This window comes from Equus asinus, chromosome 26 (genome assembly GCF_041296235.1).
Source record: "Equus asinus isolate D_3611 breed Donkey chromosome 26, EquAss-T2T_v2, whole genome shotgun sequence".
Classification (NCBI taxonomy): domain Eukaryota; kingdom Metazoa; phylum Chordata; class Mammalia; order Perissodactyla; family Equidae; genus Equus; species Equus asinus.
In genome coordinates, this window is record NC_091815.1 from 28,871,013 (window position 1) to 28,895,145 (window position 24,133).

The following is a 24,133-nucleotide window of genomic DNA, read 5'->3' on the forward strand; positions in this document are numbered from 1 at the left end:
CTCTCTCAGCCCCTCACTGGGTTTAACGTCACATTCCCTTGGGCACAGGGACACTCAAGGTGTGAGCACAGACCCTCACAGGAGTCTAGAGACCCTGCCCACAACTAAAGCAGCCTCGTTGCTGGGTTTCCCTTCCATCAGCTGGGCACAGCCATGCCCCACCTGGAGATGCCATAAGGCACAAGCGCCTGACACCGAACTTCCCGTGGGCACCCAGGCTCTGCCAGGCTGGAGGGTGGCAGTGGTCACAGGGCACGGGCAAAGAGGGGAAGGCAGACAGAAGCTATCCCAGGGAGGTGGGAGGTGGCAGGCGGTGGGACCTTGTGTGAGCCGAGGCCCCAAGGCCCCAGCTCATGTCCCGTCAGACTTCACTTACAAAACACAGACGCAAATACAAAGTAAGAATTTCCAGACAGCAACCCCAGAGCACCAGACCCAAGAGGGCTCTTCTGAGCGGGAAGACCTGTCGACTACACTGGGCACACACCCGTGATGCCCGTGAAGCTGACCCCAGTCAGGGCCTAGTTTGCAAGGGGCTGGGGGCTGAATTGATCCAAGAATCCAGATGTCTCACGCCTGGAGGTGGAGGCCAAGGGACACTTGGGGCCCCTGAGGGCCTGGGGATTGGGGTGTTTGCAAGGCCAGGACTCAGGAGCACCACATCTGGATCCTCAAGGAATCCTGGGACAGGACATCCAGGTCCTGAGGAGACGGGGACCAGAGGGATTGAACGCCGAGTTCCAGAGAGGACTGAAGGGGGAAAGCCCTGTCTCCACAGTGACAGCCGGGAGTGGGCGGGGCTGTTGTGTGGAGTCCCAGAATAGGCACCTGACGCAGATTAGGGATCAAGGAGAGCTTCTTGAAGGAGGGGACACCTTGGGTGAGACCTTGAGGATGCAGAGTTCTGTCTGCCTCGTTCACCACTCTCCCCACTCCTCTGCTTCTTTTTCTCATCAATTTACTCAACCATCGGATGCACCCTCAATACCCACTTTGCACTAGGCCCTCTGCTGTGTGCCAGGGATCAGACAGTGATGGAAACAGCCCCGATCCCTGCCTCCTGGGGCTCCCATCCAGCAGGGAGATACACTCATCAGCAGTGATGGCCCAGAGTAGTCAAGGCCATGATGGGGGCAGCACAGGCAGAGTGATCAGGGCAGGGATGGGAAGCCCTGAGCAAGCATCTGACTCCGCCAGGAGAATCAGGGAGGGCTTCCTGGAGAAGGAAACATCTGAGCTATGACCTAAATGATGAGTAGGAGTTGGGTGGAGTGGGGAAAGGAAGAGTATGTACGAAGACTGAGGGGTGAAAGGGAAGCTTTTTTTCCGTGGAATGAAATGTGCCCTACGGTGCTGAGGACACGGCAGTGACCAGGACAGGCCTGGCTCCTCCCTCATGGAGCTCCCAGTCCATAAGGACACAGATCCATCACCAGTGATGACCCAGGGTGTTCAGGGCTAGGACAGGGGAGCTCTAAGGGGGTGGAGGTGCCTGACCCAGCAAGGAGAGTCAGGAAGGGCTTCCTGAAGGAGGCGACATCGCAACTAAGACCTGAAGAAGCAGGAGCCAGCTGGTTAGGGTAAGGCCACAGGGAATACATGTGCCAAGACCTGGAAGGCAGGAGCCTAGGAGTTCCCAGAAATTGCCAATAGCCAGGTCAAGTCAAAACGGGTGGAAACCCACAAACTAAAAAAACAAAATTGCCCAAGACTAAGGGCGCATGCGTCCCCATCTCCCTCCCCCAGCCTTGACCTTAGAGTCAAAGGCCTCCATTCCTAAGAGGGGAGAACTGGCTGTGGGACGCTTGGCTCTGAGGTCCCCATAACTCAGATTCCTGCCTGGCCCCAGACGCCTGGGCTGGAAACCACAGCAGCAACCACTGTTTTTCCTCCATGTTTAATTCGGTATCACAGGAGCACCAATAAATAGTTCCTTCCCGCCCCGTCAATCCTCCTCCCGGCCCAGGGCACGGCCCCAGGTGCTGGCTTCCCGTCACGGGAAGGCGCCTGCAGCCCAGAACCCCGCGGCTCAGGCCAGCCCGGCCGCAGCGCCCGCACAATTCCCGCGAGAGTTCCAAAGGGGCGGGGCCTCGCCGGGACGTCCCCCCAAGGGGGCGGGGCCTTTCAGGGGGCGTGGTTCTCGTCGGCTGCGGTCACGATGACGTCCATCCAGATGCGCATGGCCTCGGGGCTCGGCGCCACCATGTAGAAAAGGCGTTCGTAGGTTTTGACGCAGAACGTCAGGCGAGGGTTGGGGCTCTGGAACAAGTAGCGGAGTGGAGGTGGTTAAGACAACACGTGGGTTCGAATCCCAGCCTTGCTAATTACAGGCTGTGTGGCGTTGGATAAGTTACTTAGACTCTCTGAATCTGTTTCCTCATCTGTCTTCCTAAATAATGCCACCTATCTCGTTGGGTTATGAGGATTACATGAACTAACACAAGACGGGGCTTAGAATTTTAGGAGCAAGAGGAAGTTAAAAGGAGACGACAGGTCCTCTTGTCCCAGCCTACCTTCTCCTATATTAGAAATATGAGCATTCAAATTTCCCCTCCCCAAAATCTAGGTCCCCCTAGCGGAAAGCTGGTGTCTACAGTCCATTTATTGAGAACCTATTTGCCAATCCCAAATTAAGTAAATCCCTTACATCCATTATCTGTTCTTAACCTTCTCAACTCTGAGGAAATGGGTTGAAGTGGCCCATTCTGCAGGTGAGAAAACTGAGGCCGGCAAAGGGAAGTCATTTTCCTGAGGTCCCACAGCTGGGATTCCAACTTACTCTCTAAAAAGCCATAGTTGGCTGCTCTCCTTCTAAACACTGAGCCAGCTGCCAACATTTAAATTCCTGGCACCCCACTTTTATAAAGGTTCCAATTCCTGAGCTCTCTAGGGAAAAGCGTATGATGTGACACCATGGGGCGCATTCCCACTTGGCAGCTGTGGGCAGAAGCCGAGAAGGGATCGTCTCCTTTAGATGCTCCTGAGCCGCCAGGGTCCTCGCCCTGCTCTCTCCAGGCATTTATCCCCAGCGTGGCATCTGAGTTTGCCAAATTTTTGCTCTAAACATTTTGCTCCAAGAACAGTAACCGTGGCTGAGAGCCAGAGACTGAGCTCTTCATTTTTGGTCACTGCAGTGAAATGACCTGTTGGTCCCCCGTGCTGGATGGAGAACCCTGAGACTGGGGGCTGTGGGTGGCCTTTCCCGGGGACAAACCGCAGCTTGATGGCAGGGGCTCGGACCAGGAGGGCAGGGCGGCCCCCAGCGGGGCTTCACCTTGAAGGCGCAGCGTAAGTGGTCATAATAGACCTCCTCGATGGCTTGGAAGTAGATGACGCCTTTCAGCTTGGTCTCTTCCTTGTCTGACAGAGGGAGAGAGAAGGAAACAGAGTCAGTGAGAGGGGTCTGTCTGTGTGTCAGGGCAGGGGTCACTGGGCCCAGGCCCCAAGACTGGTGTTGGGGTGAGGAACATGGTGACGGAGTCTGAAGGCCCCAAAAGTACTGCGGTTGGGGGGTGAGTGAATGTTGATGGCACATGGGAGACGGGTGTGGAGACTGGACAAGACTGGGGAAGGAGGTCCGGGGACCTGGGATCCTCGGTCCTGGAGTTCCTTGGTCCCAGAGAAGGCAAGGGACTCAAGGAGAGGGTCAGAATAGGAGGAGGGGCCTGGACTTCTGGGTGTTGGGAGGGAGGATGGGGCTGGCGATGCAGCTTCAGACCCTCCTGAGGGCACCCAGGTACCCTCCTGGGTATCTTAGGAAGATGGGGTCTGCGAGCCAGAATTGTACAACACATCTGTTACCCAGGACGGCTGGGTTGCTCAAGGAGGAAGGGGCTGGGCATCTGGACTCTTGGGTCCTGGGAGAAGAGGGGGCTGGGGATCCAGACCCGTGGGCCTAAGGGGGAGGAGGGGCGGGACCCCTAGGTGTCCGGGGGGAAGGCCTCCGAGTGGACTCCTCCCGGGTCCTGGGGGCCCACGGCGGCCGGCCGGGCTCACCTGCGTAGTAGGCCAGGCGGCGGGCCTGGCGGTCAAAGCAGAACCAGCGCTTCCTCCAGGTCTTGATGCGGCCGCCCATCTTGACAAGGGGTCCGCGGCAGCAGCCCCCCGACACCCCCACGTGCGGGCAGTTTTCCGGGTTGTGGCCCCATCGTTCCAAGTGCTGCCGGAGATCCAAGACCCTGGGGCCTGGAGGGTGGGGTGGGGTCGTGGGTGGGGCCTGGGGGGTGGGGGGAGAGAAAGGGGCAGCTGACCACCTAGGGTCAGGAGGGGGTCCTGCCTCCTGGAGTCCCGGGGGGAGCCAGCAGGGCTCCTGTGCAAGGTCTGCCACAGCCTTTAAGCAGTAATATTAACAAGGGCGGTCACGATAATGACTCTGGCAGCTACATTTATAGGTTATGACACACTGCCCAGGGCCTTCCCAGCATCAACTCCGTGACTCCCCACGGCCACCCTTAGCACAGGGCTATTAGGAGCTTCATAAATAACCCACCTGAGGTCACAGAGAGCTTCTAGGTGGCAGAGCTGGGATGCGAACCCAGGTCTTCCTGACCCTAGAGCTCACCCTGAAACGCCAGAAGCATGTCAGAAAAGTGAGGGACCCATGGGCCACAGTCCCCAAAGTGGGACCCTCATATACGGCCTCTGTAAAACAGGGACTATATTTGGTCAAGCGACCAAAACATGAGAGCACTGTTTCCATTATTATTATTGTTGTTGATGTTATTGTTCTTGTGATGAAATTAGTGATTATTCTCTGTGCTGAGCACTTTATAGGTATAATCCCTCTGCCCCCTCAAACTCTCTTGGGGGGGTAAGTACACTATTAGCCCCATTTTACAGATGTGGAAACCAAGACTCAGAGAGGTTAAGTCACTAGGCCCAAGTCACACAGCCAGAGCTGACGGAGCCAGGACTCAGCGAGCAGAGCCGGTCATCTCAGGTGGCCACAAAGGGGAGAAGAATTAACACAGTGAAAGGTCTACTGTTCCGACGCCCAGCCTCATCATCCCTGTGCTTCCCACAGGACCCCTGCAAAGAGGGGTGTGATGGCCGTGGTCACACTGAGGCTCAGGGCGCAACACCTCAGGCTTCAGCACACAGACAGACCCCCCTGGGGATTGTGGGAAAATGCAGACTGGGATTCAGTCACTCGGCGGTGGGGGTGAGGCTCTGCACGCCTATCGCGCTCCCAGGGACGCGGATGCTGCGGGTCCACGGACCACACTCTGGGTTCAACTGAGAAAACCGAAGCAAGGCCAGAGCAAGCAGGGAGGAGAAAGAGATGAGGCTCCTTGGATGGAGGCGGGGAGAGCGAGGAGGAGGGGAATCAGGAAAAGCCGGGGGGATGCACAGGAGGGGAAGGGATGCTTAAAAAGGCCCCCAGTGGGGCCTGGAATCTTCTATAGGTCACCTCGCCAAATCCATATGGTAACACTATCACCACGTGTATGGAGGCTGCCACCATGTGTCCGGCATGGTGCCAAGCGATCACTTCGTTTCCTCTCCAAAACCCACGACTGTCCCCAGTTGACAGAGGGGGGAAACTGAGGCTTCTAGAAGGAAGTGACTCCCCAAGGTCACCCAGGGAGGATGTGGCAGAGCGGGGCTCCGATCTAGGAGAGCACAGATGAGCTTGGGACCCTCAGCTCTACCACTGCCCACCTGTGTCACATCCACAGAAGCCCTGCCCCTCTCGGGGCCTCAGTTTCCCTGTGCTGAAACCTGGGCTTCTCACAGCGCCCTCCTCACGGGGCGGTTTTAGGGCTGGGCTCACTGCTGCCCGGCTCGCCACCCCAGGATTCCCAGAGAAACGCCTGCTCCCCTGCACGAGAAGGCAGCTCGGGGTGTGAGCGGGGGTGGGGGGACAATGCAGACAGCAGGGGGGCTGTTTAATAAATGATGATGCCAGCAAGCAGGAGAGCTTCATTTTTAATGAGGCAGAGCTTATGCCTGACAACGGGAAGGCTCCACCACCCTTCCTGCTGTATTGCACAGCCCGGCTCTTATCAGCACCTGGCCTGCTAGGTGTTTCACTTATTGATGCTGCTTTTTGTCTCTCTGCTCTGGAAACATCAGCTTCCCTGAGCGCAGGGACTGTCACTTGGGTCCCTGCTGCCCCCCCAGGACCTCCCCCACAGCAGGCCCTCCATAAATACTGGTTGAGATGAATAAGGAAAGGACACACGGTGGAGAAACAAAAAACAGGTTGAGAACAATGTGCCCGTTAACGGGGAAATGAATTCACAAAGCATGGTTTGATCAGGGTATGTGGAAAAGCATAAAAAAGATTCAAAGGCCCCTCAACAGAAAACACCAGTGCCTCCAGAGGTGTGGTGGGGACACCTTTTTTTCTCTACGCTGTCATGTTCTTACGACAAACATATTCGTGCTATTCGCCTGGGTAAAAATAAAACTTTAATAAGGAACCGGCAGCTAAATCTAGAATGTGAGAAACTCGACATGATAAATGACTCGATTTTTTTCCACAAATAAGTGGCATTATTTTAAACAAGTGGAGGGGGAAGACTCTTAAAGATTAGAGATTTAAGAGACATTTTAATCAAATGCATTATGGGCGACTTGTTTGGATCCAGATTCAAATAACCAGCTATAAAAAGACATTTCGGAGGGGCCAGGCCTGTGGCATAGTGGTTAAGTTGGGTGCACTCTGCTTCAGTGGCCCAGGTTCACAGGTCTAGATCCCAGGCATGGATCTACACCACTCATCAGCCGTGCTGTGGCTGCGACCCACATATAAAGTGGAGGAAGACTGGCACAGATGTTAACTCAGGGCTAATCTTCTTCAAGCAAAAAAAGAGGAAGATTGGCAAGAGATGTTAGCTGGGGCTAATCTTCCTCAGCAAAAAAAAAAAAGAGAGAGAGAAAGACATTTGGAGATAATTAGGGAAATGTGAATATGGACCATGTGTTAGGATAATACAGAATTATTAATAATCTCATAAACTTATCTATTGGATGAAATGATAGAACATCTGGAGTTTGCTGTAGAATATTCTACTGTAGAGTGGCAAGTAGGCGAGGAATCAGTAAGTCAAAGTTGGCAAGTAAAACAAGAGTCAATCCTGACCATCACTGAAGCTGCTCGGGGTCCATGGGGGTTGATTAATCCGTTCTCTCTACCTTTGCCTACGCTTGAACATCTCTATAATAAAAAGGGTTTTATAGAAGAAACCAAAATAAATAAATACAACACAATTTTAAGTGACTTTTTTTAAAAGTCCCCAGCCTGTAGTTGCCTTCACTCTACTGTAACTGCTGACATCGTCACCCACTTACAGAAGAGGAAACTGAGGCAGAGAGAAGTAGAGCCTGTTACCCGAGGACAGACATGACCATAATGGGAACAGAAACTAGGTCTTTTGAGTTCCCCTTCCCTTGCCAAGCCCAGGACACTTTCCTGTGTCATTGGAGGAGAGAAAAGGGAGAGATGAGAAAGGACAGTGGCCAGGGGGCGAAACAGTGCAGAGACAGGTAGGGGTGAGGGCAGGGGGGCACTGACCATGATGGCAGGTATAGCAGGGCCTGAGGAACCTTCTGTGCTCTTTCTCATCCCCTCCTGTGGGTCAGGATGAAGGAGTCAATGAGGATGCTAACCAGTAAGAAGTGGGGAAAAATGTACTGGGTTCCTGAGTCTGAGGGAGGAGGGGCTGGGGGCCTGGACCCCTGGGTCTGAGGGAGGAGGGGCTGGGGGCCTGGACCCCTGGGTCTGAGGGAGGAGGGGCTGGGGGCCTGGACTCCTGGGTCTGAGGGAGGAGGGGCTGGGGGCCCGGACTCCCAAGTCTGAGGGAGGAGGGGCTGGGGCCTGGACTCCTGGGTCTGAGGGAGGAGGGGCTGGGGCCTGGACTCCCAGGTCTGAAGGAGAAGGGCTGGGGGCCTGGACCCCTGGGTCAGAGGGAGGAGGGGCTGTGGGCCTGGACCCCTGGGTCTGAGGTAGGGGCTGGGGGCCTGGACCCCTGGGTCTGAGGGAGGAGGGGCTGGGGGCCTGGACTCCTGGGTCTGAGGGAGGAGGGGCTGGGGCCTGGACTCCCAGGTCTGAAGGAGAAGGGCTGGGGGCCTGGACCCCTGGGTCAGAGGGAGGAGGGGCTGTGGGCCTGGACCCCTGGGTCTGAGGTAGGGGCTGGGGGCCTGGACCCCTGGGTCTGAGGGAGGAGGGGCTGGGGGCCTGGACCCCTGGGTCTGAGGGAGGAGGGGCTGGGGGCCTGGATTCCCGGGTCTGAGGGAGGAGGGGCTGGGGGCCTGGACTCCTGGGTCTGAGGGAGGAAGGGGCTGGATCTCCAGACCCTAAGGAGGAGGGTGGGGTCTCACCCTGGCCTTGAGCAGCCGCTCCCTCTCCGCCATGGCCTGCTGCAGGAGCCGCTCCATGCGGGCGATGTCTGGGTGGACGGCCCCACAGCTGGAAGAGGGAACAGAGACCACGGCAGTCACAGCCGGCCCGGCCTCTTCCCCCCATCCCCCCACTTTCCCTCTGACGTCTCACCTATTCCCGGGGCCACAGTTCAGCAGCTGATAGAGGGGGTGTCTCCGGGAGTCTGCGGCTGCTGGCGGGAGGGCCGAGGCCTCCAGGGGTCCTGGAGGAGAAAGGATGGGCCCAGGAGGCTGGGATTCTCCCTAGTCCAAACCCCTCCACCTCTCCCCACAACAGGCGTCTAGGTTCCTCCATCCTGCGCTGCAGGAAGGGTGGTGACGGGGGAGGAGGGTGGGCAGTGGGAGGGGTCCTCACCAGTACAATGGAAGGACAGAGGTCGGGGGGATCCCCTCTGGCTTGCCCTGTCTCCCCTCTTCCGGGGCAGGCTTCCAGTCCTCTGGAGGCCGATGGAGCCCTGAAAACACACAAGGCCCGTGCACACAGGATAGGATGCTCAGTGTCAACCGTGAGTCGGAGGTCTGCCAAGTAACACCATCGTCTAACTGGCGCCGATCAAAAAGCTACTGTAAACGTGATGCTGAGTGAAAGGAGCCATCACAAAGGACCACACAGTGTCCCGTCAGAACGGGCAAGTCCACAGAGCAGGAACTTAAGTGCTCGCCAGGGGCTGGGGCCAGAGAGGGATGAGGGGTGACAGCTAAAGGGTGCAGGGTTTCTTCTGGGGGTGATGAGTATGCTCCAAAATTGACGGAGATGGGCTGCACAACTCTGTGCATACACTAAAACCCACCGAACTGTGCACTTTCAATGGGCGAATTGTGTGGTATGTGAATTACATCTTGATAGTGAACTGAAGGTATGTGAATTACATCTCGATAAAACTGTGAAAAAACCAACCAACCAACCCGCGTTGGTAGGGATGTGGGAAACCCAGATGCTTTCCCACACACTGCGGGGTCGGCAGGGGGGTTCAATGGGAACAACCTAAATGGAGGCCAACTTGGCTTTTTTTTTTCCATGACAAATACATCAACTTTTGAGCCCTGATTCCACTTCTAGGACTGGATCCTATGGATACACTCATACATGTGCAAAATAGCCTGAGTTCAAGGTCATCTCCCGCAAAGCCGCGAGACCACCTAAGTGCTCATCAGCATGGGGCGGTAAATAAACCAGGGATTGTCCGCACCCAGAGAACTCCGCAGCATATAAAAAGGAGAAGGACGCTCTTTTCTTTATATCCAGATAGAAACTAATCTCAAGATGAAAGCAAGCACAGAACAGTGTAAAGAATATACATAATGCACAAAAAGAGGGGGAAGGATACACAGGACCGACTGTGTCACCGCAGAAGATCCCCAGGAAGACATGCAAAATGGGGAACCCTGGCCACCCCGGGAAACAGCGGCGGGAGAGTCGTTTCTCTGAATGTACCCCGGCGCACTTTGAACCTTGAATGAGGGGAATGTTAGCTTTTAAAAAAAAAATAAATCTGACGCCTAAACTCAACCTGTGTTCCTGCACCAGAAAAATTTTTTTTGTTTCTCTAGAAAAAACATTAGTGGGACAACTGACAAAACATAATAAGATCTGTGGATGTTAACAGTATGGTCTCGATGTTAGTTTCCTGAATTTGATCACCGGACTGTGGTTATGTAAGAGAACAGCCTTGACCTTGGGTAATAAATGTAGAAGTATTTAGGGGTAAAGGGGAGTCATGCTCCAGAAAAGAATCATAAATTGAGTGTGTGTGTGTGCGCGCGCACAGAGAGAGAAAGAATAATAAAGCAAATGTCACATGTGGTAAAATGCTAATTACAGAATCTGGGTGACAGGTACACAGGAATTCTTTCTACTATTTCTGTGATTTTTCATGTCTTAAATTATTTCAAAATTAAAAAATTACCAAAAACTGAAAATAAACTTATTTGAGAGTAATAAATAAAGATATAAAAACTGAAATCATTTTTTTAAAGAAAAAACAGCAACAGCTCTGCATGGATAATAAAGAATAATGAAAATAATAAGTTGCAGGATTTGAGTACCAAGAAGGATACTCATGGCTATAGATCATAACTCATCAAACATATTTAATCCGTGAGTTCATAATAGTAAAGGAAAAATCAAGTTGGCTACCTTGAGAGGATGCAAGAGAACCAACTCTTAAAATTTTTAAAAATTTTTTTTTGCTGGGGCTGGCCCCGTGGCCGAGTGGTTGAGTTCGCGCGCTCCGCTGCAGGCGGCCCAGTGTTTCGTCGGTTCGAATCCTGGGCACGGACATGGCACTGCTCGTCAGACCACGCTGAGGCAGCGTCCCACATGCCACAACTAGAGGAACCCACAACGAAGAATGCGCAACTATGTACCGGGGGGCTTTGGGGAGAAAAAGGAAAAAATAAAATCTTTAAAAAAAAAAAAAAAAAAAATTTTTTTTGCTGAGGAAGACTGGCCCTGAGCTAACATCCATGCCCATCTTCCTCTACTTTATATGTGGGACTCCTGCCACAGCATGGCTTGCCAAGTGGTGCATAGGTCCACAGCCAGGATCCGAACCGGCAAATCCCAGGCCGCCAAAGCGGATCGTGCAAACTTAAACACTGTGCCACCAGGCCAGCACCCAACCAACTCTTAATTTTGAAGACGGGTGAATAAAGTGAAACCATCCAGCATTCTTCCTGCCTTTCCTACAAAAACCATACCCCTGGGTAACCAAATATTAAAGGAAGACAAGTCTGTCTCTCTTTTTTCTTTTTTTTTGAGGAAGATTAGCCCTGAGCTAACAGCTGCTGCCAATTCTCCTCTTTTTGCTGAGGAAGACTGGCCCTGAGCTAACATCCGTGCCCATCTTCCTCTACTTTATATGTGGGACGCCTACCACAGCATGGCTTGCCAAGTGGTGCCATATCCGCACACAGGATCTGGGCTGGCGAACGGTGGGCCGCCGAAGCGGAACATGAGCAGTAAAGAGAGCAAGGGGACAGTTCCCCCCACGGTCGCAGTCAGCAAACCATGCCTGGGAAACTCTACAGAACAGCCATTTGGTTTCTTCACCAAATAAATCGCAAGGGGACAAAAAAAGAAATGGAGGGGGGATCTATGGATTAAAGGAAACTTAAAAGAGAGATCCACCAAAAAGTATGACAAAACTATAGTGTTTAGCGATAGACACCTAATGGACAGAACTTTAAAGAAATGTAAGACAGATACTACCAGAAATGTGGTTATTGTAAGGAGGCAGCTGAGGGTTGTCATTGAGGGGGCAAGCAGTGGCCTTCTGGAGTGGCTGCCACTTGTATCCCCTGACACAGGTGGCAGTTACTGAGTGTTCTTATATAATAATTAAGCTGTGTGTGTGTTTGATGGGATTTTCTATATGTGTGTTATTTTTCATAATAAGGTTTGGTATTTTTTTGGTGAGGAAGATTGGTCCTGAGCTAACATCTGTGCCAATCTTCCTCTATTTTGTATGTGGGACCCTGCCACAGTATAGCCTGATGAGTGGTGTGTAGGTCCGCACCCGGGATCTGAACCCTCGAACTCCAGGCCGCCAAAGTGGAGCATGTGAACTTAACCACTATGCCACCGGGCGACACCCTATAATAAAGTTTTTAAAAACAGTAACAGCTGGGGCTGGCCCGGTGGTACCGCGGTTAAGTGAGCACATTCTGCTTTGGCGGCCCGGGGTTTGCCGGTTCAGATCCTGGGTTTGGACGTGGCACCGCTTGTCAAGCCATTCTGTGGCAGGCGTCCCATATAAAGTAGAGGAAGATGGGCACGGATGTTAGCTCAGGGCCAGTCTTCCTCAGAAAAAAAGAGGAGGATTGGCAGATGTTAGCTCAGGGCTGATCTTCCTCGGAAAAAAACAAAAAACAAACAAAATAAAAACAGTAACAGCCAACATGTATCAAGTGCTCCTTATGTGCCCAACAGCGTACCTGGAACTCTGCAGAGCCACCTAAGCTTCTAAAAGCCCTGGGAGTCAGGATGGTTCGCGCCCCTTGACAGAGAGGAAGGCCAGTCCTGAGTTCCTCTGCACTCTCTCCTTCCTTCAACCCATATTCCCAGCACTTTCTGGCTGAGAGAACTCAGAATCTTGGCACTGAGGAAACAGGTGAGTAAGATGGACCCAGGCCTTGTCTGCATGCCATTGACGCTGTAGGAACTGAACAAGCCATCACACAGAGTGTGTCATCAGAAATGCTGTGAGTGAAAAGAATAGGGTGTTATAAAAGAGGACCTTCCAGACGCTGACCCTAAGGCCCAAAGGATAAGAGTTGACCAGAGAAGACTGAGAGGAAGTGTTCTAGGTGGGAGGATCAGCAAGTGCAAAGGTCCTGAGGCAGGAACAAGGAAGGGATATTGGCAGGTCAGCACTCCTGCAGCTGCACAGAGTGAGTATGGGGAGAGTGGTGAGAGGTGGGCAGGGGCCAGATCATGTAGAGACTTGTGGGCCACGGTGAGGAGGCTCGGGGGCCCGCTGAAGGCTTCTGGTGGGGAGGACTGAGGACGAGGGATGAAGACGGAGACATCAGGGAGGAGGTGGGTATAAGATCACAAGAACCAGAGTTGAGGGTTGGAGTGGGTGGAAGAAGGATAATACATATAATAATACTAGTCATTGTAATTATAATCAGAGTAACAGCAGCCCACCGACTGTGTGTCAGGCACCCACTAAGCACTTTAAAGCATTTAAATGCATGCTGTTATTATTCCCATTTTGCAGCTAAGTAAAGTGAGGCACAGAGACGTGTCTAGGTTCAGCCAGCTAGGCTGTGGCAGAACAGGTATTTGATCCCAAGCAGTCAGTACTCTTCGCCATCCCGTGATGCGGGAAGTCAGGGGTGAAATTGAGAAGGGGTGAATAGGCCTCAGAGGAGAGAGAGGAGGGGCAAGGAGGAGTAACGGGTTCATTCACGCACTCATGCATCCACTTGTTCATGCTGCTCTGGCTGAGTCAATAATACTCCCTGGTTCTCACATGCTCTGAGGTCCCCAGTGCTCCCTCTGGAGGAGTGCTAAGCAGGGTGCCCACTCGGATTCTGACGGGTTCCTGGGGACCCTCATCTCCCAAAAGGCACAGGCTGGGGAGGCAGGCAGACTTGGCTCCTGCCTAGCTCTGCCCCTTACTGCGTGTGACTTTGCGATCATTGCCCTTCTCAGGCTGGATTCCCCTCAGTGAAGGGAGGACCGTCCCGCCGCCCTGCACACCTGGTGCCAGGGGGAGAGGAGATCCACGTCGGTGGGGACAGGGGCCCCCGGGCCTTAGAAGACCCGTGTCCACAGGAGCCAATAACTCAGGCAATGACTCCACAGGAATGGACACGGCTGCCCCACCAAGGATTTACAGATCTGTGATTGACTTATAAGGGTCACCTTCACTGTAGGTCATGTTGCCTGGCAACACAGCTGGCGCCCCACCTTATCAGGCTTCCGCGGAACCAGCTAGAAAGTTACAGATCTGCTAACCGTTTACTCAGACAATAACAGGACCCACTTCTGCAGGTTCTTCTGAGTGAAAAATGGAATGATAGATTATTTATACACACACATACATATTATACATATAATCTCAGGAACATATATATATTAGGTTGAACCATCTCAAAATGTCAATATTTGACTGTTTCTCACCTTCAAAGAATAGCAATTCCATATGGTTCGAAATGACAAAATGGGCTTCGAGCAGACCCTAGTCTACTTTAAGCTCTCAAAAATGATTATTTTATTATTATATATTATTATAATAATATATAATAATATAATAGTATATATTATAATAATAAATAATATATTATATTAATATATTAAATAAATATATATTTATATATTTTATATATAAATATATTTTTATATTTATATTTATATATTATACTTACATAATATATAAATATATATTATAAATAAATATATAAATAAAATAATATAATTATAATATAATATAATAATATATTAAATAATAAATAATATATTGCATATGATACAATATAATCGACGACTATATGTTATAACAGACAATATAATTAATTAGACAATAATTAATGTTACTGTTCTTGAGTGTACAAAGACACACATGCACACACAGGGGTATTCGTGACAGCATTGCTTAAACTGTAAAAGCCTCAAGTCACAATCACCACGTGCAGAGGAGGGCGGGCTCAATGCCCTACGTAGAACCATGTGCCACGTGGACGCCCAGAGTGGGGAGACCATAGGCTCTGAACACAGAGTCCCGGGTTCAAATCCCGGTTCTGCCACATAAATAATTAGTAAATGTATTAATTAAGTAACGTCACCTCTGCCTCAGTTTCTTTCCCTATAAAATGGAGATAAGAACCTAGCTGGGAGAGTTGCTGCAGAGACGGAATGAGTGAATCCGTGTGAAGCATTTAAGCAGCGCCGGGCACACTACCAGGACTCAGCGGATATTAGCTGTCACTATTACTGTTATTGTTTATATTGTTATTATTACAGAGTCATTAAAAATGATGAAGCAGGGCTGACCCTGTGGTCAAGTGCTTAAGTTCTCGCGCTCTGCTTCGGCAGCCCAGGGTTTCAAGGGTTCGGATCCTGGGTGTGGACTTAGTGCCGCTCATCAGGCCACGCTGAGGCGGCATCCCACGTGCCACAACTAGAAGGACCTACAACTAGAATATACAACTATGTACCGGGTGGCTTTGAGGAGAAAAAAAAAAAAAGAAGATTGACAACAGATGTGAGCTCAGGGCCAATCTTTAAAAAACAAATGACGAAGCAGCTCTCAATATATCAATAGAAAACAGTCTCCATAAGAGAGTGTTAAGTTAGAAAATAAAAGCAACTAGTTAATATACACACTTTTGAAAAAGACATTTACAGGCTGTCACAAAAGCCACCAATCTAAGCGCTCCCCCCAAACCCACACAACTGAAACAAAATCTTCTTCCTCTGATCGTCCCTCCCACCTCATGCAGGGCCTCTGACACTGTCTACTCTGTTGCATTTTAAGAAGTTAGTAACGACCCATTCATGGAATGTTTTCACCCATTAATAAGGTGGGGCACCCAGTTTCAAGATGATTTGGAAGGCAGGACCCTGGGGAGGGGCTGCGGGGGAGCTGGGGGTGGGGGGTAGAATTTCTTATCAATCCGCCCCGTTGGGTCACTTTTAAAATTCCCTCTTGGGAGCATAAGTTCCCACTTTGCCAGGGGAGGAGTGGGGTGTGAGTCAGAAGAAAGAAAAATAACAATAAAGCTGGAGGCTGATAAAAATAAAAATCCCCTTTGATCATCTTTCCCTGTCCCCCATGCCCCATGCAGAGGAAGCCACAGTGGAAGTTCTGCAGACGCAGTGACCAGACGGACAGGTGGGGAAACAGAGGCAGTGGGGGGGCACCTGCAGGGAGCTGTGAACCGAGAGGAGGCAGGAAGAGGCGGCGGTGGCAGTGTGGGTGGTGGGGTCCTGGAGCACCAGCAACCGGCGGTCTGTCTTCTGGGTGAACAGGAGCTGTGCGAGGGGTGGAGGCTAATGGGAGCTGGAAGGATCTCATGGGACCCACCAGTTCCCGGATGCTCGGGCCCATGCCTCTAAGGCCAGCTCATTTCTCAGATGGAAAAATGAAGGCCCAAGGTCACAAGAGCTGGAACATGGTCTTAGTGAGAAGGGCTGTGGGCAGACTGCTGGCTCCCTGAGGAGGAGGGGCTGGGCCAGGATTCCTGGTCCCAAGGGTAAAAGGGATTAGGGGCTGGGAATCTTGGATCTCAGGGGAGGAGGGGCTGGGGGATGGACCCTGGGTCTGAGGGAGGAGAGGCTGGGGGATGGACTCCTGGGTCTGAGGGAGGAGGGGCTGGAGGCCTGGACTCCTGGATCTGAGGGAGGAGGGGCTGGGGCCTGGACCCCTGGGTCTGAGGGAGGAGGGGCTGGGGGCCTGGACCCCTGGGTCTGAGGGAGGAGGGGCTGGGGGATGGACCCTGGGTCTGAGGGAGGAGGGGCTGGGGGCCTGGACTCCTGGTCTGAGGGAGGAGGGGCTGGGGGCCTGGACTCCTGGTCTGAGGGAGGAGGCACTGACAGGCACACGAAATCCCCGTACCTTAGTGAGGGCCTGGTTGGGCTCAGAGAAGTCCCCACCCGGGATTCCCTGAAGGTGATTCAGCTCGAGCAGTCGGCTCCGTTCCTAGGGGAGGGCAAGACATCGCCGGTGACCACACCTCAGAGTCAGGACAGCCATCCCAGCATCTTTCCGTGATGCCAGGAGACACCTGGGGACAGGAAGGGACGGGATGCCGCAGGCGGCAGTGAGGACAGGCGGCCAGGTCTCGCACGGGCAGCTTACCTGCGTCAGGGCCTGAAGGGCCTCCTCCTTCTTCCGGCTCAGCCCCCGGCTCTCAGCGGCCATCTGCTCCCCCAGCGACTTGAGCTGCTCCTCCAAGACCTGGATCCGGCGCTGCAGGGCACCCCCAGAGCCCCGGTTACTCAGGCTCCCGGGGTCCCCAGCTGGCTCCCACAGAACCAGGTCCTCCTTGAGAGCCTGGGGTGTGCTCCACCCCAGAACAGAGACCCTGGGATCTGGGTGCCTGGGAAGGGCTGGGGGACTCAGAGTCAAGCTCCCTGGTAGCTTCTTCCCTCTTGGGACCTAGATGAGACCTGGGGTGGGCTGGAGGGGATGGAAGATCAGACACACAGACAGAGACCGAGGGAGACAGAGACCCAGAGAGAGTCGTCGAGAAGAGAGAGTGAGAGAAAGGGACAGACGGAGAGACAAACCAGAACAGATACAGAAAACAAGGACCAAGACAGACGCCAAGAGACAGAGAAAGGAGACAAGAAAGAAACAGAACAGAGACAGACAGAAGCTGTGTGCGACAGAGGAAGGGGAAAGAGAGAGAGACAGGAAAAGATCCAGAAACACGTAGGGAAAGGAGACCCATATCAGAACGGTCTAATCCAAAACTCTGTGTTAAATACAGTCAGATGTGTCGCCTTTTCCAGCAGGACTTGTCAGACCCTCTAATGTGAAGCTCCCAGAAGGACTGGTGGAAGTGTCCTTTGGGACGAGGGTTGAGAGGCACAGAGTGTAGTGGAGAAGACTGAGCAGGTTCAGATCCCAGCTCTGTCCTTCCCAAACGAGGTGACCTTGGACAAGATCATTTGAGCACCTTGACCTTCAGTTTATTCATTTACAAAAGGGAAAAAATACGACTTGCCTCGTAGGATGGTTGTAAGGATTCAATGAGCAAATACTCATGAAACCTTTAAGACCATGCCTGGCACATAGTCATTGCTCGATAAATGTCAGCGGTGTTGTTACTGCTCTGAAGAACATGACACAGGTAGGAAATGAGGACAGAGACAGGGTCACATACGGAGTGGAGGAGACAGAGGGGAACAGCGAGGGAGGCAGGGCCAGGCCGGCCTGACTCACCCTGTGCTGCGCCACGCTGGCCTGAAGTTCCCGGGCCTCGGGGTCCAGCGCCCGGGCCCCGGGGCTGTCCCGGTCGCCCTCCTCCCGCCGGCTCTCCCGCTCCAGTTGCTGGAACTCCAGGTCCTCGTAGGCACGCTGGGCCACGTCCAGCTGCTCCCTCATCTGTGGGTGGGAACCCCAAAGGGCTGGAGGCCTGGAGTCAGGGGTCCTGAGGGGTAGGGGTCTCGGGGCCTGAACTCTTAGGTGGGGGAGGAGGGGACTGAGGGCCTGGGCGTCTGGGTCCTGGGAGAGGAGTGGCCTGGACAGCAGGTCCCTGAGCGAGTCCGGGGGGCCCCCACCTCCTGCACCCCCTGCATAAGCCGCTCCCGCTGGTCCTCTGGCTGTGACTCGAGCTGTCCCTGGGCCTCCTGGAGTTTCCGGCGCAGACCCTCCACACGAGCCCGCTCCTGGCTCAGCCGCCTCTGCTCCTGAAAGGACAGCCAGCCTCTGAGCACAGAAAGGGAAACAGAGGCCCCAAGGGCCAGGGCAGCCGGCTCACAGACCTCTGCCTGGGGTGTTGGCTCCAGGAGGGCAGGGACCCCGTCTGTCTCAGTCACTCTTGTACAGGCCTGTCCCAGAGTAGGCGCCAAGTAAATGGTTGTTTAAGAAATGAATGAAAGAATGAATGCAAAACGTATCCATGCTGGGTGATTGAGACTGGGGCCCAGAGCAGGGTCGGACCCAGGCCCTACGCTCCAGGTGGGGACACAGCCAGTTACAGCCTGGGACAATCAGGACAGTGAAACACAGAGACTACAGGAACCCTGAAGGGGGAGCAGTTTCTACTGGGGTAATCCAAGGCTTCCTGGATGGGAGGATTTGAAGGTGAGCCTCAAAAATCAGGGAGCATTCAGACCTGGGGACAAAGAGGGAGCTGGAAGGGCATTTTGGACTGAGGGAACAGCATGTCACAAATGCACCATGAAGTTGAAAAGTACAGGAAGTTTAGAGGGCAAACTCAGGTCAGAGAAGAAGATGTGGTGGAGGGAAGACATGGGGAGCTGGTAGGAGACAGCAGTGGAAAGGCGGGTACCACACAGCTCACATCGGGTTTCGTCAACCAGGCGGAGGAGCCCCTATCCTGGGGCAATGGGGAGCCAAGGAAGGATTGAAAGGCTAGAGTAGGATCTGGGTGTGGAACGATTCCTCTGGGAGATGGATTCAAGGGGGTGAGACCAGCTCTTTCATGAGTCCTCCAAACAATGAGGATGAGACCTAAACTGGGTCTGGGCAGCGAGGACGCAAAGGAGACGGACCAGAGAGAGAGGTTCAGGGAGCAGAGACAGGACATGTTGACTGACAGGCTTGGGGTCAGTGAGAGGGAGGTGTGAGGAGAAGGGCCAGGATGGCGGCCTGGTGACCAAAGGGACAGTGAGATAGAGACAATGTGGAAAAGGGAGTTGCTGAGGTCAGTTTTCTATCCAAAATACAATGATAAGGTGAATGATAAGGGGTCAGATGGAAGAGGGGCTGTGAGATGGACTCCTGGGTCTGAGGGAGGAGAGGCTGGGGGCCTGGACTCCTGGGTCTGAGGGAGGAGGGGCTGGGGCCTGGACCCCTGGGTCTGAGGGAGGAGGGGCTGGGGGCCTGGACTCCTGGGTCTGAGGGAGGAGGGGCTGGGGGCCTGGACCCCTGGGTCTGAGGGAGGAGGGGCTGGGGGCCTGGACTCCTGGGTCTGAGGGAGGAGGGGCTGGGGGCCTGGACTCCTGGGTCTGAGGGAGGAGGGGCTGGGGGCCTGGACCCCTGGGTCTGAGGGAGGAGGGACTGGGGGCCTGGACCCCTGGGTCCTTGGGGAGGAAGGAGCATCTAGGACCCAGTATCCTAGGAAGCAGCACACACAGGTCTAGATTTCAGGAGGGAATCAGGGTTGGGAGAAATATAGGTTCTCTGAGCGTCAGTGAAGACCCGGACCCAGCCACAGGAAATTGCCATGTACATGATAAAGGCAAAGAAAAAGACTGATAGAATTACAGCGCCCATTTTCCAACCTATAATGATAACCAATCCAAGCAATGACCACCGAGAGATCTTAAAGCTTTAGGTAAACGATTCTTATGAAGGGATCAGAGCGAGCTCGCTGAGGTCTGGACAGCCAGAGAGGATTTCCCCCGACTCGGCGTGCGGGAAGTACTAACGCGCATCTGAGTCTGATCCAGCCTCGACATGCAACCAACACCTGCTCGCACAAGAGGAACACAGTAAAGGACATCACAGGCACACAGCCAGCCCCTCCTTGACTGAGAAACAGAAGACTTGGTTTCTCCAACAAATCGTATGGGGAGCAAACCATACAGTGAGCAGGAACCATCAAGGTGAAACAAGACATACGAGACATTTCAACCAATTACAACACACTCGCCTTTTGGGGGCCTGATTCAAACAGCCAGTGGCTAACTGGCCTTTTTGAGACAATCTAGGAAACATGAAAACCAACTGGAAATGAGACGACATGAAGAACTTAATTTTTAAGGGGTGATGATGATATCGTGATAATCTTTTTAAAAAGGAGTTCTTATCTATAAGATAAGAACTAAAGGATTTACAGGCAAGATGATGTCTGGGACTGGCTTTTAAAATTAGGGACCTAGGCACAGGGAAGCAAATTGAGGGATATGAAAAAAGAACAGAAGATTAATCACAGCTGAAGCTGGTGAGCACCCCACACCGCAGCCCCCTGACTATTCTATTTTCGTTGGTTTGACGTTTTTCACAACATGACATTTAAAGAGCAAAGAGAGATTGACAAAGGAAGAGGCCCCGGTGAGTCAGGCCCCAGAATCATGGTGGGGAGAGAGGGGGAAAACAAGGAGAGGCATCTACCACACACACCCCTCCCCGCCCCCACCCAAGTATCCATATTTGGGGAATGGGGTCACCCCATGGGCCCAGGTCCCAGGAGCACCACCAGGAAAATCCATCCGACAAGGAAGGAAACTGATGATGAAGACCACGCAGGCCAAACGGACCTGTTCCCGCTGCTCCTGGGCGCCCTGCTCCGTGTCCACCTGCTGCCCGAGCAGGTCCCGGAGCTTGTCCTCCTCCCGCCGAGCGGCCACTCGCTCCCCAGCCAGCTCGCCCCGCAGCAGGGCCACTTCCACCTCCATCTGCGGAGAGAATGCGAGGGCTGGTGCCCAGAGGCCTGGGTCCAAGGACGGAGGGGGCTGGGGGCTGAGACTCCTGGGTCTGAGGGCGTCCTGGGAGCCTGGCCTTGCAGGTGCCCAGGAGTTGGGGCCAGACTTCCCCAAGGTCCGCAGCCTCACCTCGATCCTCAGCTCCTTCCTCTGGCGCTGTAGCTCCTTCACTCTTTGCTCCATCAGGGCCACGCGAGTCAGTGCCTCCAGCTGCTGCGCTCGAAGCCGCCGCGCCGCCCCTCGCACCCCTTCCCAAGACTGGGAGGATGCGGGGGGCGTGGCCGGGAGCTGCACGGGAGGCGGAGCCTCCGCCTGAGGTTGAAGAGGGCGTGGTCAAGTGGAGAGGCCTCGCCCCCCCGGAGTCACCAAGTAGGTCTGTTCCCCACCACACACGCCCCTCAGGGGCTCTGAGTCGGCCTGACTCAACCACCGCGCTCTTATACTCAGTTGGGGGAGGGTGCAGGTCCGGGGCCACCCGGCCCCAGGAGCAGGCCCAGGGGCTCGCCGTCCAGGGAAGCATAAGAAACCCATTCAAGGAAGGCTTTTTTCTCCATCCAGGTCCCCTTCTCTGGGCATCCCGTCCTCCTAGGCCCTGGACCTCTCGCTCTCTCTCCCGAATCTCTCTGAGTCTTGCCTCCTGTTTCCCTGGACTTGGTCCCTCCAGCCCAGTATCTGTCTTCTGTCTCTGCATCGCTAGGTCTCTCTCCCCCTCGGAGTGTCGCCCTCTCTCAAGGTCTCTCTGTCTCTGTTTCTGTCTCTCTGAGCATCTCTGCCCTTTGTTTCTGCGTTTCTGTCTGCGTCGCTATTCCCATCTCTCTGAGTCCCCGTCTCTCGATCTCTCTCTCTCTCTGGTCTTTCTGTGTCTCTGTCTCTTTTGGGTCTCTTTGGGTCTTTGTCTCTCAGTCTCCCTGTCTCCGGGTCTCTGTCTATCAGGGGGTATAGAGGTCTCTCGATGTCTCTGCTTCTCACTCTGAGTCTCTCTGGCTCCGTCTCTGACTCTCAGGAGTCTCCATATCTCTGAGGCTCTCTTTCTGTCTCCGGGTCTCTGTCTGTCTGGTCTCTCTATACCTGTCTCTCTGTGTCTGTCATCCGCTCGGGTCTGAGTGTGTCTCTGGGTTCCCCCGTGGCCCTCGCCCTCCAGGTCCCTCACCGCGTCGCGGCTGCTCTCCGTGCTGCTGCCTTCTCCCACTTCTTCCTCTTCCTCTGCCTGCTGCTCGGCTCCTCGGCCGCTCGGACGCTCCGCCGGGGCCTCGGGCGCCTCCTGCTCGCGGGGGTCCTCGGGGTGCTCCCGGGACTGGGCAGCCCCTTGGGGCCGGACCTCCGCGTCGCATTCCAGGACCGACGGCGGCTGGGTCCACTTTTCGGGGCTGCTCGGCGTCCCCATGGCCGCTCGGTGCTCCTGCGGAGTGGGCGGGGCCCGAGGCTCCGGGGGCGTGGCCTGGCGGCGAGGGGCGGGGCCCGAGGCCAGAGCGCGCACCCGACGGCTCTGCTCCAGGAGGCGGGGCCTAAGGGTTCAAAGGCTGGAGCTGAGCATCCCGGGGGCGTGACCTGGAGTTCCTAGGGGCGGGGTTCGGGGGGGGCTCCTAGGGCGCCACGCCCCCGGAGGCGGGACCGGAATTTGAGTCCCGGGTCCTAGCCCGCCCCCTACCGGCCTCTTCCTGCTATCCAGGTGTCCAGCCCTGTACGCTCCCGGCAGCCCCGCGCAACCCTTGGACCACCTTGGAGCGACCCCGTCTCCTTCTCCCTCGGGGACTCAGGAGTCCCAGCTCCCGCCCCCTCCTCCCCGGGGCCAGGTAGTCTTGGCTCCGACCCCAATGTAAGGGAGCAGCGCCCATGCCATCTCACCCAGGGGTCCGGGAATCGGGGCTCCTAGTCTCCCCGTCTCTGGACGAACCAGGGGTCTGAGTCCTCTGCTCCTCCCGGGAGCGAGATTCCCGAACTCCCGCCTCCTCCTCTCCCGCAGACCCAGGCGGCCGAATCTCCGGCCCCCGCCGCCCCGGCAGCCCCGGCCCCCTCACCGGCTCCGGCGCGCTCCTCTGCGCTCTGGGCGCCGCAGTGTCTGCCTACGAGACAGGTGGCTGGGGAAGAGGGAGGAGAGACAGGCTGCTCGGTCCCCCTCCCCAGCAGCCCGGAAGTGGAGGGGGGGACAACAGGTCCAACAGCTCCCAAGGGAGGAGGGAGCGACCAGCTTGCCCCACCCGTGGCGGCCGCGGCCGGCCGTGGCAGGCGGCCCCACCAGCACCACCCTCGGGAAACCCAGCATCACGACCCCCCTCTGCCTCCAGCTTCGCAATTCCTGCCCCCTGGAGGGCCAGGCGTTCTGATCACCTATGTATCAGCGCCTCCCTAATGCCCAGACCCTGGGAATCCTGAAAGGAAGAGGGGAACAGAAATAGGGGCCTCTCCCCTCTAATAAGCCCTTTAGAAGGGCCCCGACCGGTTTGGGGAGCTGGGCAAGGGGAGGGGGTGCCCTGAGCTGAGTCAGAGACCCACCCAGAGACAGGGGGAAGTGTGGCCCCCCCACTTTGCTACGGGGTGAAGGGCAGAGGTTAAAGGTCTCAGCCAGACCCTTTCCTCCTCTCTGGGCAAAAACAGGAAAATAACTAGCATGTGAGAAGGGACTATTGGATGTTAGGAGCTGTGCTAAACACTTTATACACGTTAATTTAATTTTGTCCTCACAGCGCACGAGAAAGGGATTTCCATCTCCATTTTATAGTTGGGGAAACTGAAGCTGATGGGGGAAAGTGTGCCCAAAGTCTATACATGTTGTTAACGTTAACTCCAGATTTGTTCTCTGGAAAATCCATGTTCTTAATCATTAGGCATTCCGTCACGCCAAGCCAGGAAGTGCCTGGAAGATCATCCCAAATGACAGTAACAATAATAATTAACACGGATGGGAAGTGCACCCTGCAGGGAGTGTGCCAAACAACTCATACGTATGGACTCTCTGATCGCCCCAACACCCTGTGATTAGTGTTATTACTGGCATTTTACAGATGAGGAAACTGAGGCCTGGAGAAGGGAAGTACCTCATCCTGGGTCTTGCAGGGGCAAGTGGCTCAAAGTCAAGATGGAGTTCTAACCCAAGGAGCTGAGAAGCCCTGCGCCAGATAGCTGTTGGCTTCTGATCTTATGAGTCAGAAAATCTCCTCCTTCCGGGCTCCCTGGACCTTC

General features: G+C 54.3%; 1 protein-coding gene across 2 annotated transcripts; it reads right to left on the reverse strand.

The window, feature by feature from the left end:
• Positions 1-1,881: 1,881 nt before the first annotated feature.
• On the reverse strand, positions 1,882-23,302 carry PHLDB3 (pleckstrin homology like domain family B member 3). 2 transcript variants are annotated; one of them, XM_044758947.2, is made up of 16 exons: positions 22,972-23,302; positions 22,104-22,458; positions 21,083-21,265; positions 20,789-20,926; positions 18,122-18,250; positions 17,784-17,945; positions 16,695-16,805; positions 16,452-16,535; positions 15,758-15,868; positions 8,741-8,840; positions 8,498-8,588; positions 8,326-8,413; positions 7,520-7,576; positions 3,997-4,216; positions 3,275-3,360; positions 1,882-2,259 (listed from the first exon to the last, which is right to left on the reverse strand). In XM_044758947.2, the coding sequence occupies exons 1-16, from the start codon at positions 23,214-23,216 to the stop codon at positions 2,125-2,127; spliced, it is 2,295 nt and encodes a 764-aa protein (XP_044614882.2). In that variant the 5' UTR covers positions 23,217-23,302; the 3' UTR covers positions 1,882-2,124. The 2 variants fall into 2 exon arrangements, with proteins under 2 accessions (XP_044614882.2, XP_070355492.1); XM_070499391.1 differs by having other exon boundaries at positions 22,799-22,987.
• Positions 23,303-24,133: the final 831 nt, after the last annotated feature.

Excerpts from the sequence above, each read along its gene's own strand:
- PHLDB3 (XM_044758947.2), bottom strand. The coding sequence starts at position 23,216 with ATGCTGGGTTTCCCGAGGGTGGTGCTGGTGGGGCCGCCTGCCACGGCC. Across the intron at positions 8,589-8,740 it reads TCTGTCCTTCCATTGTACTG|GACCCCTGGAGGCCTCGGCC; the intron begins GTGAGGACCCCT and ends TTTCTCCTCCAG. Across the intron at positions 8,414-8,497 it reads AACTGTGGCCCCGGGAATAG|CTGTGGGGCCGTCCACCCAG; the intron begins GTGAGACGTCAG and ends TCCCTCTTCCAG.